The sequence below is a fragment of the Rissa tridactyla genome, chromosome 5 (assembly GCF_028500815.1).
Source record: "Rissa tridactyla isolate bRisTri1 chromosome 5, bRisTri1.patW.cur.20221130, whole genome shotgun sequence".
Taxonomy (NCBI): Eukaryota; Metazoa; Chordata; class Aves; order Charadriiformes; family Laridae; genus Rissa; species Rissa tridactyla.
Window position 1 is genome coordinate 27,642,346 of NC_071470.1, and position 15,982 is coordinate 27,658,327.

Consider the following 15,982-nt stretch of genomic DNA (forward strand, 5'->3'; position numbering starts at 1 on the left):
GCCTATGGCTGTATCAGTAATATAAATGTTACGCCAAAAATAATATTTTCAAATACTGTTCTCTTGGCTGTGAAGACACACTAGGAGAGTCACTTTAAAAAGTCCTGATCAATTAACAGTAAAACCTTTCAGAGCAGAAGTCTACTGAAGATATAGTTTTGCCCTATGTGTGTATGTAGGGCTGTTATGAACAGGGATGAGACATCCAACAATCTTTTATTTCTGTGTTGCCAGAAATCGTATTTAAAATGATGGTTCTTAGATGTGGTGTTTGTGCCACGCTCCAGCTTCGTTCACAAGGTAAACTGCCATCATGAAAAACAATTCAGGCCTTACATGGGAGTTCTCTAAGATTTTCTTCCTGCATTTACAAAATTATTTGACTTTTTTCAAAAAAAGAAAACAAAGTTAAAGAAAAGAAATTTACTGCCAGAGACTAAATCATTGTAATGGTCTCTTGTGACTTCAAAAATATTATGATGAATCTCTGTACGAAAATTCTTTTTCTTTTCAACAACAATAATTAAGGGAGCATAATTCTGATATTTAGATGAAGTATTTAGCCTGGTGAACGTAGGTTATGTTTATGACGCAGTAATCAAGATGTATGTATTGACTTGTGGGAATGAGGACAATGATCGTGCATTTTCCCAGGCAGGAGGCAGTAATTTCTGTGATTAATTAAATAGCTTGTGATTTGAGCAATTGGACTGTATTCCTCCCAGCTTTACCATGCAACTTCTGAAAGTTATGCCACTTTTCTTAGTCCCTGTTTCTTCTTTTGCAGGGGTGGGGTGTTCTTCTGTTAATTTATTAATTACAATCTATTACAAAGAATCCTGCATAGCTGTAATGTGGACTTTCTGAAGGTGTTCTTAGGTTGTGGTATCCAGACCTGGAATATTGAAATATCATGAAAGGCTCTTTTTTTTTTTCAAAGTCACTATTGAGTTTCCTTTCTGTAGGTATCAAAATCTGTCTTTTACTTTGCTGTCAATTAGGTGTGCATTGTACAGAAGAGAGACACGAAGAAAATGTATGCCATGAAATACATGAATAAACAGAAGTGCATTGAGAGAGATGAAGTTCGAAATGTTTTTCGGGAGCTACAGATAATGCAAGGCCTGGAGCACCCCTTCCTAGTCAATCTATGGTAAGAAAACCTTCAAAATTCTGTCAAGGATCTCTTGTTTTCTACTTATTGCTGAATCTGTTCAGACTATGGAAGGCTGGAAAGCTGAAAAGTATGAAAAAAATTTTGGTGACCTCTTTTTTTAAGGTATTTAGGTTTCGCAGAGGGTTTTATTTTTCATTAATATTTTATGGATGACCTTTTGCATCAGAATATTTAAACAGCATATTCATCTTTTCATTTCTGGTTTGGTTTCTCTCCAGATTGTTACAGCAGTGTGTGGAAATGCATTGTTCTGTCCAGCTTCATAATTTCTTTTTGACAATACCTGGACTAAACATCTGTTGTAAGTCTGTGGAATATCAAACCCTACCATTCAGTTAAAATTTATTTTAGCTGATTCAGAGAAAATTCAAAACTTATTTACTCTTAAAAAATGGCTGACATGGAACAGCAGAAAAACATCTTTTTTTCACCTGGAATTTCTCTTATCAGTGTTAGCCACCGCATGCCTTGGTCACATATGTCTGCGAAAATGTCGGTTAAGTAATGACTAGCTTCAACTACACTACCAACTTAAAATATTTGCTGGCTTTTATGTAGTGATAGTAGTAATGGAATGCAGACTTTTCCTCCCTTATCTAAAAATGTCCGATATCATTCAAAAAAAAGGGGACATAAACCATGATGTTATGAAAATTGTTCAGTTTGTGAATAGCTTAATTGGCTGCAGATGGTCACAGTGCAAACAGACCTTCTGTTTTGTGAGTTCTAGCTGTCTTAGTAGAGGTCAATGCCTAACCTACAGTCTTTTGCCCATCCTTTAGCTCACTCTTGACCTGTACAGGCAAAAAATTTCTTGTGGCCAGCTTAGCATCTTTAATGAACTAAAAGGCAAACTATTTTTCTGGCTTGAGTTAACACAGCTTTAGTGTAATTGCACCCATTTATACCGAAAAATGATTTGATCCCAAAATTCATTCAGAAAGGAACTAATCATATATACATGTCTCAAGTGCTTTCCACTTGACATGAGTGATCATACTCGAGCTAACCTAATATCCTGTTGGAGGCTTAAAGAAAAATATACAAATACTGTGACTGTAATACAAAAGTTTCTCAGTATATTTGAGAAGGTTCCAGCAACCTGTATGGCTGGGGGTTTCTTCACCAAAGATATGGTATCTCTGTGCTTAAGAGCCTGTACATTTTTTTTTTTATGCATTTGTCTAATCTCTTTTGAACTCACACAAACTTGTGTTCTTTAACAAGAGGTGGCAAAGATTTCCACCGTGTAACTAGACACTGTGCAGAAACTGTCATAGGTTAACATGATCTACAAGATACTGCAGTAAACGTAACAATGCTGAAGGACTAAAGATCAAATATTTATTGTGAAACAAAAAGTGTACTAGATTCCAGTTACTGAATTATAATTAGCCAATGTATATTCTTTCTTGTTTTCTTTTTTAATGCTAAAGATTAAATGTGAAATAAGCAATACCTTAAAATGTGCCGGGTGTGATGATGATTTTTATTTTAAATAATTAACGTAGTCTTCTCATGCTTCTGAGATACTGTCACAAGATCTCAGGCCTCCAGTGTTATACTATGTGCGTATATGAGAAAAGTAGAAAATGAAAGAGAAATGTAGTACTCTGGAATTAACAAAACATGTCAGGCAAAAAGGCGACTATTCAAGATTCTCCAGTGCACTAGCGATGTTCTATATTAAATGTCTCTAGGAATGCTTATAGTTGGCCAGTCTATCTTGGATGCTTATTAGGGAGAATCACAACATTTTTCTCTACATTTTCACCCATCAGATCACATAATAAATGACAGGTCACCTCCCGTGAATGCGGCTTGAATTTATCACTTGTGTTAAAGCTTGTGACCCAGCTCGGCAGCCAACAGTCCTGTCGCCCTGTCACTAAGGTTAGTTTTCAGGTCTATGGTATGAGACAGAACATGGAATAGTCTGAAGACTTACATCCAGATCTAAAACCAGTGCCCACATTCAGGGCTAGTCCTGTGAAGATATACAGTTTTCTTGTGCAACCACCCAGCCCCTGCTGCTTTAGCATCTCAGTGCTTTGCAGCCTGAGGGGTCCATGTACACAACATACTTTGGTTCTCCTTAGGGCCAAAACATGAATGTGTGAAGGTACAGCTAAGCTAGTAGGTGAAACAGCATCCAGGAACGTTCCAAGGTGCTGCCTTATGCAGCTGGACTGGCCCTTGGCACACGCCTGTCCCATATGAGCCCCTTCCCAAACAGCTTCTGGGATAGTTCCAGAGTCAGTGTCCCATGGATCAATGTGATGTGGCCAGCACCCTTCAGCAGCAAGGAATTCCTAGTAGAGGCATGAGCTGCTCCCTGCCAGCTGGCCTGAGTGCTTGGAAGTGCTCCCCAGCATGTTTCGTCTACTATGATAACCAGAGCAGCTAAATGAGAGTAGGAGATCCTGCTCCAGGGACCTCCATCCTTCCTGTTAAAGGTGGGCAATTGTGTAGTCAAACCCCAGATATATGAGACTTTGCGGAGATTCAGGGACTTGGACATACACATTTAGAACTGTAGAAAATTTTCCAAAAATAATTTCATTGACACTTACTGTTTTCACCTGAAGTGTTCACCTCAAACATTACACATTCAAATGCCTAATGACCTGACTCCAGAGTGAGCTACTGAACTACTGGAGAATCTATATTTCACTCTGGGCTAGCACAGAAAAGGAAAGGCTTAAACCCAAGACTCCCCAGAATTAATCTAGCCTACCCCAAATAACTCATTCTTTATACCAGGCCCATAATATCTTTCTATAATTAGCCTTGCACTATCCTAAATGAATTTAAAATAGCTTCTGATGTATTTCTGGAGTGCAGACTGCAGTAGCGTGTTCCAGACCTCTGAATGCTCTATCTCCACTTTTGCCTGAATTTCAAAATGTTCTACACATTGTCTTCAAATAGTGACTTCTGTTATTGAATTGCAACAAGGGCAAAACACGAAAATTACAAGTGACCTATGAATAATGGTCACTTCTGTTCTGTTAACACTAAGTCATATGAATGTCTTAAACATATTAATTATATTTTATTTATTTAATAATTGAAACTAGATTTGTTTATTTACCACTATGAAAAAAGGAACACTGCAAGTTCAACTGGAATATTCCTTAAACATATTGTATGTGTTCCCAGCAATAATCTCTTAAAATAACAGCATTTTCATTGATTGTTGGTGAATTAGCAGCCTTTTTAATGTTTTTTTACTTGCAGTTTAGACGCATTAATAATTTGCATCAAATACATTTACATTGTAGCTGTAACTTATATTAGATGATTAGCAGGGATCCATGAGATTTCCTCTTATGAGTCAATTCCTGGCATACTAATGGAAGGAAACAGTTGAAGCTGCTTTTCTTCTACAGTAGTGGCAGCTAGATTTGTGTTTCATTTTTCTGAGTTAGATTTTTTCTGTTCATTTTTTTTTAATTGCGTTGTAAATGTAGAAATGGGCTGTAACAGGAGCTACTAACTCTATCTTCTTTCACAAACTGGAATATTAATTTAACAAGGAGTAGTTATGTCGTGGTGTACAGGCAATAAACAGCTGCAGCTCATGTAAATTTTGACTGGGCTGTTTTGGACTAGTCTGTCTTTCTGGGCTCTGTCACAGTCTCTAAGGGTGCATATCAGTTTCAGAAATCCTGCCTAAGGTAAGACTTTGGTGACTAAAACTCGGAAATTCCATCAGCCTAGTAAATTTAATTGTCATCTCCCTACTTAGCTGGGGTATCCAACTTCGATTTCCCAAAGATATTCAGAAGTAATTATTCTGAGAAGGTAAGTACCGATCTGCCATCTAGAGCTCTGCTGCAGCCCCCACATCAGTAGACAGTGACTGACACCCTGTTAACTAAAAAAACACTAACACTCCTAGACAAAGTCAGAAATTCAGTTATAGGCAGGACCCAGATGAAGATGAGTAGTGGTGCACAGCTTTTCCAAAATGGTTTAATTGTGGTGTGCGTGCATTTTACAGTAGGTTGTCATTGGATAAAAACTGAAAAAAGCCTTTGGATTAGGAACTGTAGCAAAGTATGTTTGCACGAAACACTTTGTTGGCTTGTGGTTAGACAGTCATGTAGTCTGTGAAGAACTGAGGATCCATCTGTCTGGGCTAAAGGGAGCCTAGAGCTCATGTCTCCTGCTGTCCTGATGAGCTGACTGCTTGTTTACTACAGAAAAGGTGATGAGAGTGCCAAGAGATTTGTTGATATAAATGTACCTATCTTATTTGCCCCTTGCAATCTCAGTGAAAAGTAATTAACTGGCTGAACCAGTCTTTTGGATGACACTCCAAAAGTCTTCAGAAAAAATCTCCATTTCTCCACTGATTTGAAAGGGAAATTAGGTACTTATTTTGGTTACGTTATTCCTTCCCCTTGGTTCCACCTTCCCCTAATCCCTAGTTATATGAAGCAAGACTTAACCTTAGGTAGGTAGCCTAGATCTGATCTGCTGTCCTTTTGTCTGGAAGGTATATACATGATGAAAAAATTAGGGAATTTTATTATCGAAATACTTGCATTTTTTTTCAAAGTATCATTTTCTGTAAGAAGAACTTCAGTGTCATCAAAATTTATTTTTTCACTTTTGGATGAATTTAAATGAAATCTTATTTCTAATTCAAAATGTCGAATCCCAAATCCATGTTGAAAAGCATATTCGGAGGAAATTCTTCTCATGACAACCTTTTCATGAGTTTGTTTCATAAGACTGTCCCTGACCAGGACAGCTGATTTTCAAAGTTTAATCATCCAGACCTTCAAAATAAAATTAATATAGTGGCAAATCTCCCAACAACTCCTTGAACCAAAGAGAATACTAACCAAGAACATTAATCTTTCCCTGTGGAATTACATCATCAAAAAGAAAAGTTGGCAACTCAAGAAACAAACATGAAGACTGCAAAGTCCTTTAGTTATGCATAATAACTGCACAAAGAAGTAATGAGATATGGGTAAGCAATCTGTCATCAGTTAAATTCTCGTGGAGAGAAAGAGAAGAGGAAAGAAGGCAAACCTTCTGTAGTGGGTAATTCTACTGTCATCCATCAGTAACCCCAGCATACACAAGAATACAGAACAGCTAATACAAAACAAGGGTAGCGTCTCAACTCCAAAAGATCTATATTAAAAAGCTTTTTGAGGTTCATGCATCTTCTCTGAGCTTTATTAAATTTAACTTCACAATCTCAACTTATAAATCATATTATTTGAAGTATGAACTGTCTTTCATAACATCTGACACAGAAAAGAATCATTCTACTGTAACTGCTCCTAATAGCTTGGAGGATAACAGCGTTTTTCAGGAAGGGCTTGGGGTTGATTTATAACCTTCATTTTAGAAATGAAATTGAATAAATGCTTAAAGATATGTGAGCCTTGTAGCCAGCTTTATCACTGTTGGAGGCATTTCTGATAATGGAGATTCCTTCTTAAAATGAAAAGCAGTCCTGTTTTTTATCAGACCTTTTGTACGTCATGTGTATTTCAAGCATAGATGAATTAGCTGTAGAAATGTCAGCTCCTAACACGGTCCCACCTTGAAACTACAGCGTGCCCCTCTAACATCCAGCATTTTATCCATGTTTATCTTTCTCCAAATATCTGTGTGTCCCCTGGGCAAGATGAGTAGCGTTCCTGAAAGGATCCATATTTTAAATATCTTTCTCACAACATGTGTTAGGACTGAGCCAAAAGCCACGTTACTCCCTATGTACCAATGTGGCCAGACTTGTCATTACATGACTTGTCTTCAAACATAAGTAGATCCACTGGCTGCTCTGAAAGTAATGCAGCTTATGACAAAAGACAGAAGTTTTTTGCAAAAAAGTCACGTATCAAAGTGGTTTCTCTGCTAGATGTGGAACAGAAAAATATGAAAGAAAATTTGGACCATTCCTCAAAACTTTTGGAACATTGAAGTGATCTTATTTTTAATAGTCTTGCTTAAAGGTGTTATATCCTTTTTAAATTGTCAGAACAATTTCAAAGGCGGCAGAGGGAGAAGGATGAAGATTTACTTTTGTCAGCTTATAGGTCGTTTTCCTAGTAGACACAGAACAATATGTTTGATATATTTAACAACCCATAAAGAAGTGTTAGCTGCATTCTCAGAGTGGCTCTATATTTTGATGTATTTTTCTTTCTACTCATTCTACTCATCAGTATATGGAAGCTGTATGTATTTCATAAGACAGATCTACAAAAATGCATTACTGCTACCAGCTAGAGTAAGACTAAGTTTCAAATCCAGTGACAACTGAGACAAGTGAAGAACACACATTGTAGCAAAAATGTTAATGCATTTCTGAATTCATCTGATACCCTAATCTGTCTTCAAAAGAAAGGCGAAGTAAAAAATGAGAAAAAAGAATGCTGGTGAGAAGAACTTATTTGTTTGGTCTCAAGTGTTGGATGGGTTCTTTAATGTACGTACGCGCATACACACATAACTGGAAATTATTACTTCTCTGCAAAGGTGCCTTTTTTAGAATAGACTGTGAGAAACATGACCTTGGACTGCCTCATAGCACAGCTCTGCTCCTCAGATTGGCATCAGAAATGTGCCTAAACCTACAAACTCAGGGAAGCAAGAACACCTGGCCAAGTGTTTTACTGCTGGGTGGAGCTGAAGATAACCAGAGACCCCAAGCACCAAGAGGAGGTGGTTCAGGTTGGTCTTAGGAGACTTTGCTTAGTGGTTGCAGTGTTTTGTAATTTGTCTTGATATAGTAGACCTAATATGGAGTGAAAATATGTTGTAGGGGATGGAAAATTTATTTTCTGATATCTAGTATGACCAGCTTCCTGAGCTTCATGAGACTCCATAGTAAACACTGGAAGTCCACGGTCTAACAGAAAAATTACATGATAATTTTGGAAGGGAGCAGGGGGCTTGTGGTGTTTCCTGTTGATGCCATCACCTTGTTTTTTGAGGCTGACAGTTTCATAGTCCAGGTACAGGCTTTTCTGTGCCATTTGGTTTTGGTTCTGGAGCCACTGACATGTTTATTGTTGCAATATACCTTTCTTAACTTCTTTTGTGAATTTAGCTGAGGTCATGAACCCCAGGCCGCATAATCCTGGGCCATTCTAGATATCTGATGAGCTCTAAGATTCCTTTCCCGGCAAGAAGAGATTGCAAATCGAGGGAGAAAGATATATTTAATGTCTTGCACGGGGCTTAGATGGGTGAACTCTTTTTGCTATAGAGGGAGCAAAGGGTGAGTACTTTCCTTAGATAGCTAGATCAATTCATCACTATGTTAATGTAAATCTGGAACAGGTAAAGATATCGAAGTTTTATAACTAAGATTGAAAAAAATGTCTGTTCTCCAGAGCTTTACAAGAGATAATGATGTAGGAAAAAGGGCAGGAAAAGGTGATGAGGCAGCAGGAAGAGTAGGATAATTGGAAAAAGAGAATGTAGGAAAGATTTGTCTTGAGTTGCAAATATTCAGGATATTTTTTCCATGGAAATTACGTTGGATTCAACACTGCCAGTTGGTAACCTCTGGATGCTTGTGCTAAATGAGTGTTAGCTGTAACATCCTCAATGACTGATGGATGCACAATCCAACAGTTACTTATTTTTTGTTGATTTTAATATCCTAAGATACTAATTGCCAGTATTGGAATAGTCTTGAGTCTGCCTGTATTGAATTGTGTTCTGGTGACTAATTGTTTCCTGTGAGAAATTGCTGTCACCTTGAAATACGTATCTTTGAACTTAACTTTAATATGTTCCTCATAAAAGCAGGAATCGACCTTTGACATAGTTTAAGTTTTGATCTTTTTTGCATCAAAAACTGCTGCCATAGATATTTCATCTCATGTATGTCTCGTTGCATGCTGTGACCTTTCTTAGCAGCCTGTCTTCTGCATCATTCTTACTGAGGCACAGACTTAATTTGCTGACCCATAATAAACTTTTCTCACACAAAGCTTTCACTGCAAGAGGAATTTTATTATAAACACTGATAAATATCAAACTGCTGGGAAAAATAATCCCTTTTGTTTTAAGGATGTTCAATTTCAGTCAAGTTTGTCTGATGAATTTGTGATTATCGCCTCATTCTGCCTTCACAGGGGGATAGCGGCTATCCAAAGCAGACTCTTATGAGCTCAGGGTTAGTCTTGGCCATGTCTCATGTCTGTGGTGTAGATAGTCACAGTAACTCTCTGCACATTTGTGGCAGGGATGAGTATTGTTCCTTTGTGGCCGGAAGCAGAGCTCCAGTGCCATGGCAGGGGTATTCTCAGGAGAGCTTGCAGGGGAGCAGGGTTCCAGTGCTATCAGCCTAATGAGATGGGAAAGAAAGAAGAAAAACCCTTAGACATTGCTTCAGACTCCTCAATTGCCAATTTAGGCAAGGAATGCTTTTTTTCCCTTCTTTTTCTTTTTTTTTTTTTCATTCTCTGCTTTAATGGTTATGAATGCCAAACATGATAACTAGAGTGTGTAATTAAACTGATAACCAAGGTCCTGTAGGTAAAGTGGTTCTCATAATCAATGACAGAATAATGAGTTCATCATGCAAATCTACTGTTTTCAGGCAGGCATGAGCAATTCTTACCTATGCTACAGAAACTGGGACTGCAATTAGCCTGTATTAAAAGCTCTGCTAAGGGTAGACTATATAAGATGCAGCTCAGCACCGCATTAACAAAGCTGTGGGACAGCCATCAGACTGCAAAACTATCTCAGATGTACTTGTAAAATTGTCCATAGACATCCAGAGAGTGAATGCAAAGTAGGTGATCATTACAGAATAAAAATAAGTGCTTAATGCTTTCACTGCAAAACTTCAATACTGAACAGATCCTACAAATCTACACCTAGTCCAAAAATGTTAAAGTTATTCTTGGAGACTATTGGTGGCCTAATATAGCTTGGAAATTATTCCTAGTAGTTTACTTTAGAATATATTCGAGGTTTTAGCAATGATATTTTTAGCTTAAACCAGAGATGAAACCAGATGATTCCTTTTTATTTATAACAGGCTGATGTAAAGTCAGTGCACCAATATTAAAAACAAACAAACAAGAAAAGCCAAGCAAGGAATATCAAAATAGTAATAATTAAAGTAATATCTGTGTGCTTCAGGTAATATATTATCTCTTCAGGTCAGATCTTTCCTTTTTACTTCTGCTAGAACGCTACGACTATTTTTCATGTTGCCAAATATTTGAAGTTAGGGACTTTTTTAGCCAAATATCCAAAAGGACAACACAGAAGACAAAAGTCTAGCTATATAGATATAAGAGGTGTAAATAAATAAATAATAATATTAATCTTGAGTGTTAGGAAAAATTTAAACTTTGCAGTGAAAGAATTGCATCAAATAGAGTGGATTTAAAATGGCAAATGGGATTGAACGAAAGCAGGAAGTTCTGTAATGCATTATAGTTTTAATGTTGCCTGCTTAGGGGACCCTTCGCCTTGGTTCATTAAAATTTGTCAAAGCTTTTATTATTTTAAAAGTTGACTACAGATTTTTATAGCGTAAGTGTGCACTTAATTCCATTTTATTGAACTAAAGAGATATTTATTGTACTTGTAAAGTGCAGTGAGAAGCTGATACTAAGACTTCAGAAAATGATTAACGGTGTCTTGTTTCTAAGTTAATGTCAGTTTTGCAGTGTAAAGTTCTCATTAGAAGAGACTAACTCTCATGTTTCATAAGTACATGCCACATAAAGGAGGATTTAAGGTTCCCTTTCTACTGATGTTGTACTTTTTACAAACTGTGTCCTGACCAAGGAAAGGTCATGGGCTGTGAAGAAGATGACTATTTACATTCCTCTGTAAAACAGTTGTGGCTAGGAGGAAAAGGACTTCTGCCTGTCAAATTCTCTCTAACTACCTAAAGCAGGACACAGAAGGTAAATTCTTTCTTGCAAAAAGCCGAGCTGGTGGGATTGATGGCAAACCAATATGCAAAATGGAACTAGCAGAAGTAACGCTTCTTCTTGACCACGGCTTTCACCGGCTCACCAACAGATAGGTTGAGAGAAGGGCAGGAGAAAGTAAGAATGCAAACAGAAGTGATAATGAGCCTGGTGAGGGATGTGAACTGTGGGATGAAAGGAGAAGGCATTTTTACCTTCAGCGGGTACAAAATCTAACCTCATCAGAAAATTTAACCAATATTGGTGCATAAGTCAGATTCTTCAAGGTCTGAACTTCCTTTACTGATATTTGAAAATAAAGAAAGCGGAAGAGGAAGTCAGGTTTTGTTTCTCAGGTCTCTCCAAAGAAGAGGACAGGTGACCTATAGACCTCTGTGCGTGCTGTTCTCTCTGTGGAAGCTGAAAGCTTGGCAACCATTTTAAAAAAACATAACCAAAATATTTTGTTCACCTTGAAATTGAACACTTCAAATGCTCCCTTGAGTAAAATATCCTTTATGTGAAGATAATATTCAAACCCAAAATATTCCTTCACAGAGAAAATAATTTTTTAAATGACAAATGGTCAAATTATATGATAAAAATGGAACAGCATATTCTAAGCTGTAAACATTTAAAAGGAAGTTAGTTTAGGAGTTAAGCTTCATAAGGCAATAGAAAAAAGTAGAGATACAGTTTACAAGTTAAGATATTAACATCTGAGAAGGATAAAATATGTTATGCTGGTCTCAAGTATTATCATTATTAATATTTTTCATCACTTAGTAAATGGTGACATCTGTAGTTTTGATAGTACAGTACTTCATTCCTTAGAGAAGGGTATGCATTGCTTCTTTCCAGTCAGTACAACCAGCCCTATATAAATGACATGACAGGTAGTACAATTTTCACTTCTTGAAAGAGCTTTACTGGATGATCCAGGGTTCATAAGTCAACACCTGCATATTTTTACTAGATCTGGGAAGCCTGGTATAGCAATATCTTCAATTTGTCTTCAGCCATGGTCTAGCTGCCTGCATTTAAATGGCAGCTGTAGTGAACTATGGGCTTAGACAAGCTACCTACAGTTGTGCTATTACTATTCTAAAAGCCTTGTGGCACCTGGAGTCTAATAAGGCTCCTATGAAATAATAAGGACAAAAGTCTGATTCTGATCCATATTTGGGATCAATAAATTACAGAATACCAGTGTACATAATAATACAGATACCGGTGAAACATAAGGTTTTCTAGCATTTGTTGAAGCGGGAACAAGAATTTTAGCTGTACTGAAAAACTGGCAGTGGTCATTAGGATAGAAATATATAGAAAGATTGATAAGGCAGGCTTTTAAAAAGGAGAGGAACATTGAAAATGACATTGTGAGCATCTAGAGTCACAGAGAGCGGCGTGTCTTTGGGACTAGCTGTGAGGCGGCTGCCTCACGCACACGTGTTATCCAGAAATTAAGAGCTCTTCCTCCACATTCTGCTTAAAAGGCTCTAAAATGAGCAATTTGCCAGAGAAGCTCAGTGACCAACAGCCACCCCAGCAGCCTGGGACAGCTGAACAGCACTACATGATTCGCTCAGAGTGGCAGGGGAAAAAATACTACTTTTATGACTCTCTAACCCAGTTCAATGCTGAAGAAGAAATTGAACTTTTCTGTTGACACTGCTGTGTCCATGAGCTTGTATTTAATTTTCGTTTGAGCCCTTAAACAACCGCTTTATCTGCTCACCAAGGTCTATCGCTCACTTGTGACACACAGAGAAATGCTTGCTCAGATGCAGTCTCCTGGGTTTCCTCTCCCAAGTCGTCTGGCTGGCAGTCCATTTTGTTTTATGAAGGCTGTTGATGTCTGGTGAACACTTTAAAATGGTTTATTTTATTTCCTGAAAAGTGTCTGGATAAACGCAAGTATTTTTTAATGTCTCTCTCTTTCTTTTTCCTTCCTTCCTTCCTTCCTTCCTTCCTTCCTTCCTTCCTTCCTTCCTTCCTTCCTTCCTTCCTTCCTTCCTTCCTTCCTTCCTTCCTTCCCGCCTTCCTTCCCGCCTTCCCTCCTTCCCCCCTTCCCCCCTTCCTCCCTTCCTCCCTTCCTCCCTTCCTTCCCCCCTTCCTCCCTTCCTCCCTTCCTCCCTTCCTCCCTTCCTCCCTTCCTCCCTTCCTCCCTTCCTCCCTTCCTCCCTTCCTTCCTTCCTTCCTTCCCTCCCTCCTTCCTTCCCTCCTTCCTTCTTTCTTTCTTTCTTTCTTTCTTTCTTTCTTTCTTTCTTTCTTTCTTTCTTTCTTTCTTTCAATAATTCAAGAGTATCTTATGATCGGTTTAATAGTGTTTTGATACACCAGCTTCAGGATGCCCCATCAATAATTATTGAGTTGCCTGCAGTTCCTTCTTTTGCTGTCCATTTAGTACAACTGATACCACATGCACTTTAACTGCATAATTAGTGGTAATGGCTGATACTCCAATTCAGATGAAAAAACATCTTTAATTAGTGTTATCTCAACCTTTGACAAGTATAGCCTGCTTTAATGACATCCTATATTCATTATTCTGTAACTGTTCTAATGAACAGTTTCATTTCACACTTTAGAAAGTAACTTTTGTTTGCTTTTATCTCTCTTACTCAGGAGACATCTGAAAACTTAGTGTGTCACCAAGGCTCTTGTGCTCTCCTGAGCTGTCTGTGCTCTTTCCCAGAGACAAGAGAAAAACGGGACCGTTTAAATTGTTGTCCTGCCTCTGTGCGAGGAACCCTGGCTGAACAACACCTTCTGCAGCCTCGCAGGCATACCCTGGGTTTAAGATACGGGACACAAGAAACCAAACACTGCTGCTAAGTCAGTAGCAGTAATGGAGCTGTCGAACGCAATTGGGCTGGGGAGCAGTGCTGTGCGCCGTGTTTTCCAGGCTTGCGCACAGAAAAGGGCAGGAGTCACAGCCGAGGCTCCCAGCCCAGCTGATGGCACGGAGCAGCTGGCACCGGGGATCTGTCACTGCCGCGGCCAGCCCATTCGGTGGTGCATCAGCAGAAATCAATAACGTTGCCTGCTTAAGCCCTTTTTTCCCCGTTTAATCAGTCACGTGTGAAGCGATTCAGTTTAACCTTGGGAAGATGCTTTGTTTTATTCATTCATAACTCCCGGAAGTGGAGGATGTATAGTTATAGTGAAACTAAATCATAGTGTCCAACAAGCATCTCCTTCACTGAGACGTGGTGTTTTTGTCACAGTCTACAATCAGTGGCAAAGACAAAACCCTATAACTATCCATTGATTAACCTGGGAAAAAAAAGTATTACTTCTAATCTCCTGTATTAATTACTTGGAGAACTTGATTAAACAGTAAAAAGAGAAGTCCCAATTAAGCTTACAGGACTTTCATGCATGCTATCCTCTACCCTCTTCCACATTCTCCGTGAATACAGAATTATTAACCTGAAGCTGCAGTGGGAGCATAAAAGTATCTTGTGTACCATTGCGCCTGCAAAGCCTTCTTCTAGGGACCAGTCTAGAAAAGTAAGACGTGGTGGTTCCTACCTCTTCTAACACTGAATCCTTGAGGAAAAATCAGGTCTGGAAGTGCAGCGATATCACTGTACATGGATGAAGGAAAGAAGGCAGGTGACAAGGTAGTGTTTAATGAGGAGGGATCCTGCTTTCTCCACTGTTTCTTTAACACCCTCTCACCAGTCTCCTGATGCTTCCTCCCTCTACCGGTGCCCACACCCTGACATCCCCTCTCAGGGCAACCTGACAGTGTGTTGCTTCTAACTCAGGTTGGTTCTTGCTCTTGTGGAGAAACTGCCAGGCTGCAGGGATTAAATGAAAGAGTAGTTCAAAATGGCCTTTTCTCCTTTAAATCTAGCCCTCAAAATATGTCATCTGGGGGGTAGGGGAGAGGAGGGAGGGACTCCCTTCTATCCATCTTGTACTTCTGATTTATTTCTCTTTATATATATATATTCATATTTTTATAGGAATACAATTTTTTCGAGCAGAAATCCTTTAACTATGCATTTGAAAAGCACATTTCGGGTGCTGCCATAATGTTACAAATAACAGCCCCAAACAGAAGATGCATGGGACATTAATTAGGTTCCATTGTTTCTTTGCCTTTAATTTAATGTAGGTTTCCATGACAGCAAAGAGAGACAAATCAGTCAAAGTCAATAGTTAAAACTCACAATTTGCATTCTGGTCACTAGCCTTAAAAATGTGATGTACATTTAAATAATTAGGTTGTCTGAGTGTTCGGTCACATGTTATACTGCTGTGTCTTCATTTACAGCAGTCTTCTGTAAAAATGTAAACTCTTATGGGAGGTTGTTCTGCAATTCTGGCTCCTTGCTATTTACGGAGTAGTCTACTCAAATCCAAAAAGGGTTTTTATCTTAACTAATGCAGGAATAGTAGTAATAAAAGCAGGGTGGGAGCTGTTATGCTGTAGCCTAACTACATATTTATATGAAAGTTGTGTATAGAGATGGCTGAAAGTAGTTTTAACTGAAAATTTAACAGAAAATGGACTATTGACTAAAATCTAATTTTTCTCTTTCTTCTAAATGTCTTACTTCTAAATGTCTACTAGGAAAAACTCAGAATATCCAGAAACATCTTGATTCTCTAATGTTGGCCTCAATTCTGCAAATTGTAGTCTGATGCATTTTCTCACTGTTTCATTCAAGAGGCAAAGACAAGAGGAGTTTAGGCACACCCAGCAATTTAGTTTGCATACATTTACATATTTTTTTAGAGAAAGCTTGTTTCTTACTATAAGAAATGTCTAGAAAAAAAACTTCTTTAAACACATGTTTCTATTACTGTTCTTAATCACTAACACTAGCCTGTAGCACAGGTATTTAAGAAAGTTGTAGGTTTT

General features: G+C 38.2%; 1 protein-coding gene across 1 annotated transcript in view; it reads left to right on the forward strand.

Annotated features, from left to right (window-relative positions):
* The window catches only part of STK32B (serine/threonine kinase 32B), a 171,638-nt gene that overhangs the window by 35,735 nt on the left and 119,921 nt on the right, over nt 1-15,982 (forward strand). Inside the window, exon 3 of the mRNA XM_054203020.1 lies at nt 1,002-1,153. Within this exon, the coding sequence (XP_054058995.1) occupies nt 1,035-1,153 (119 nt within the window). The 5' untranslated portion in view covers nt 1,002-1,034. The remainder of the gene's footprint in view (nt 1-1,001; nt 1,154-15,982) is intronic.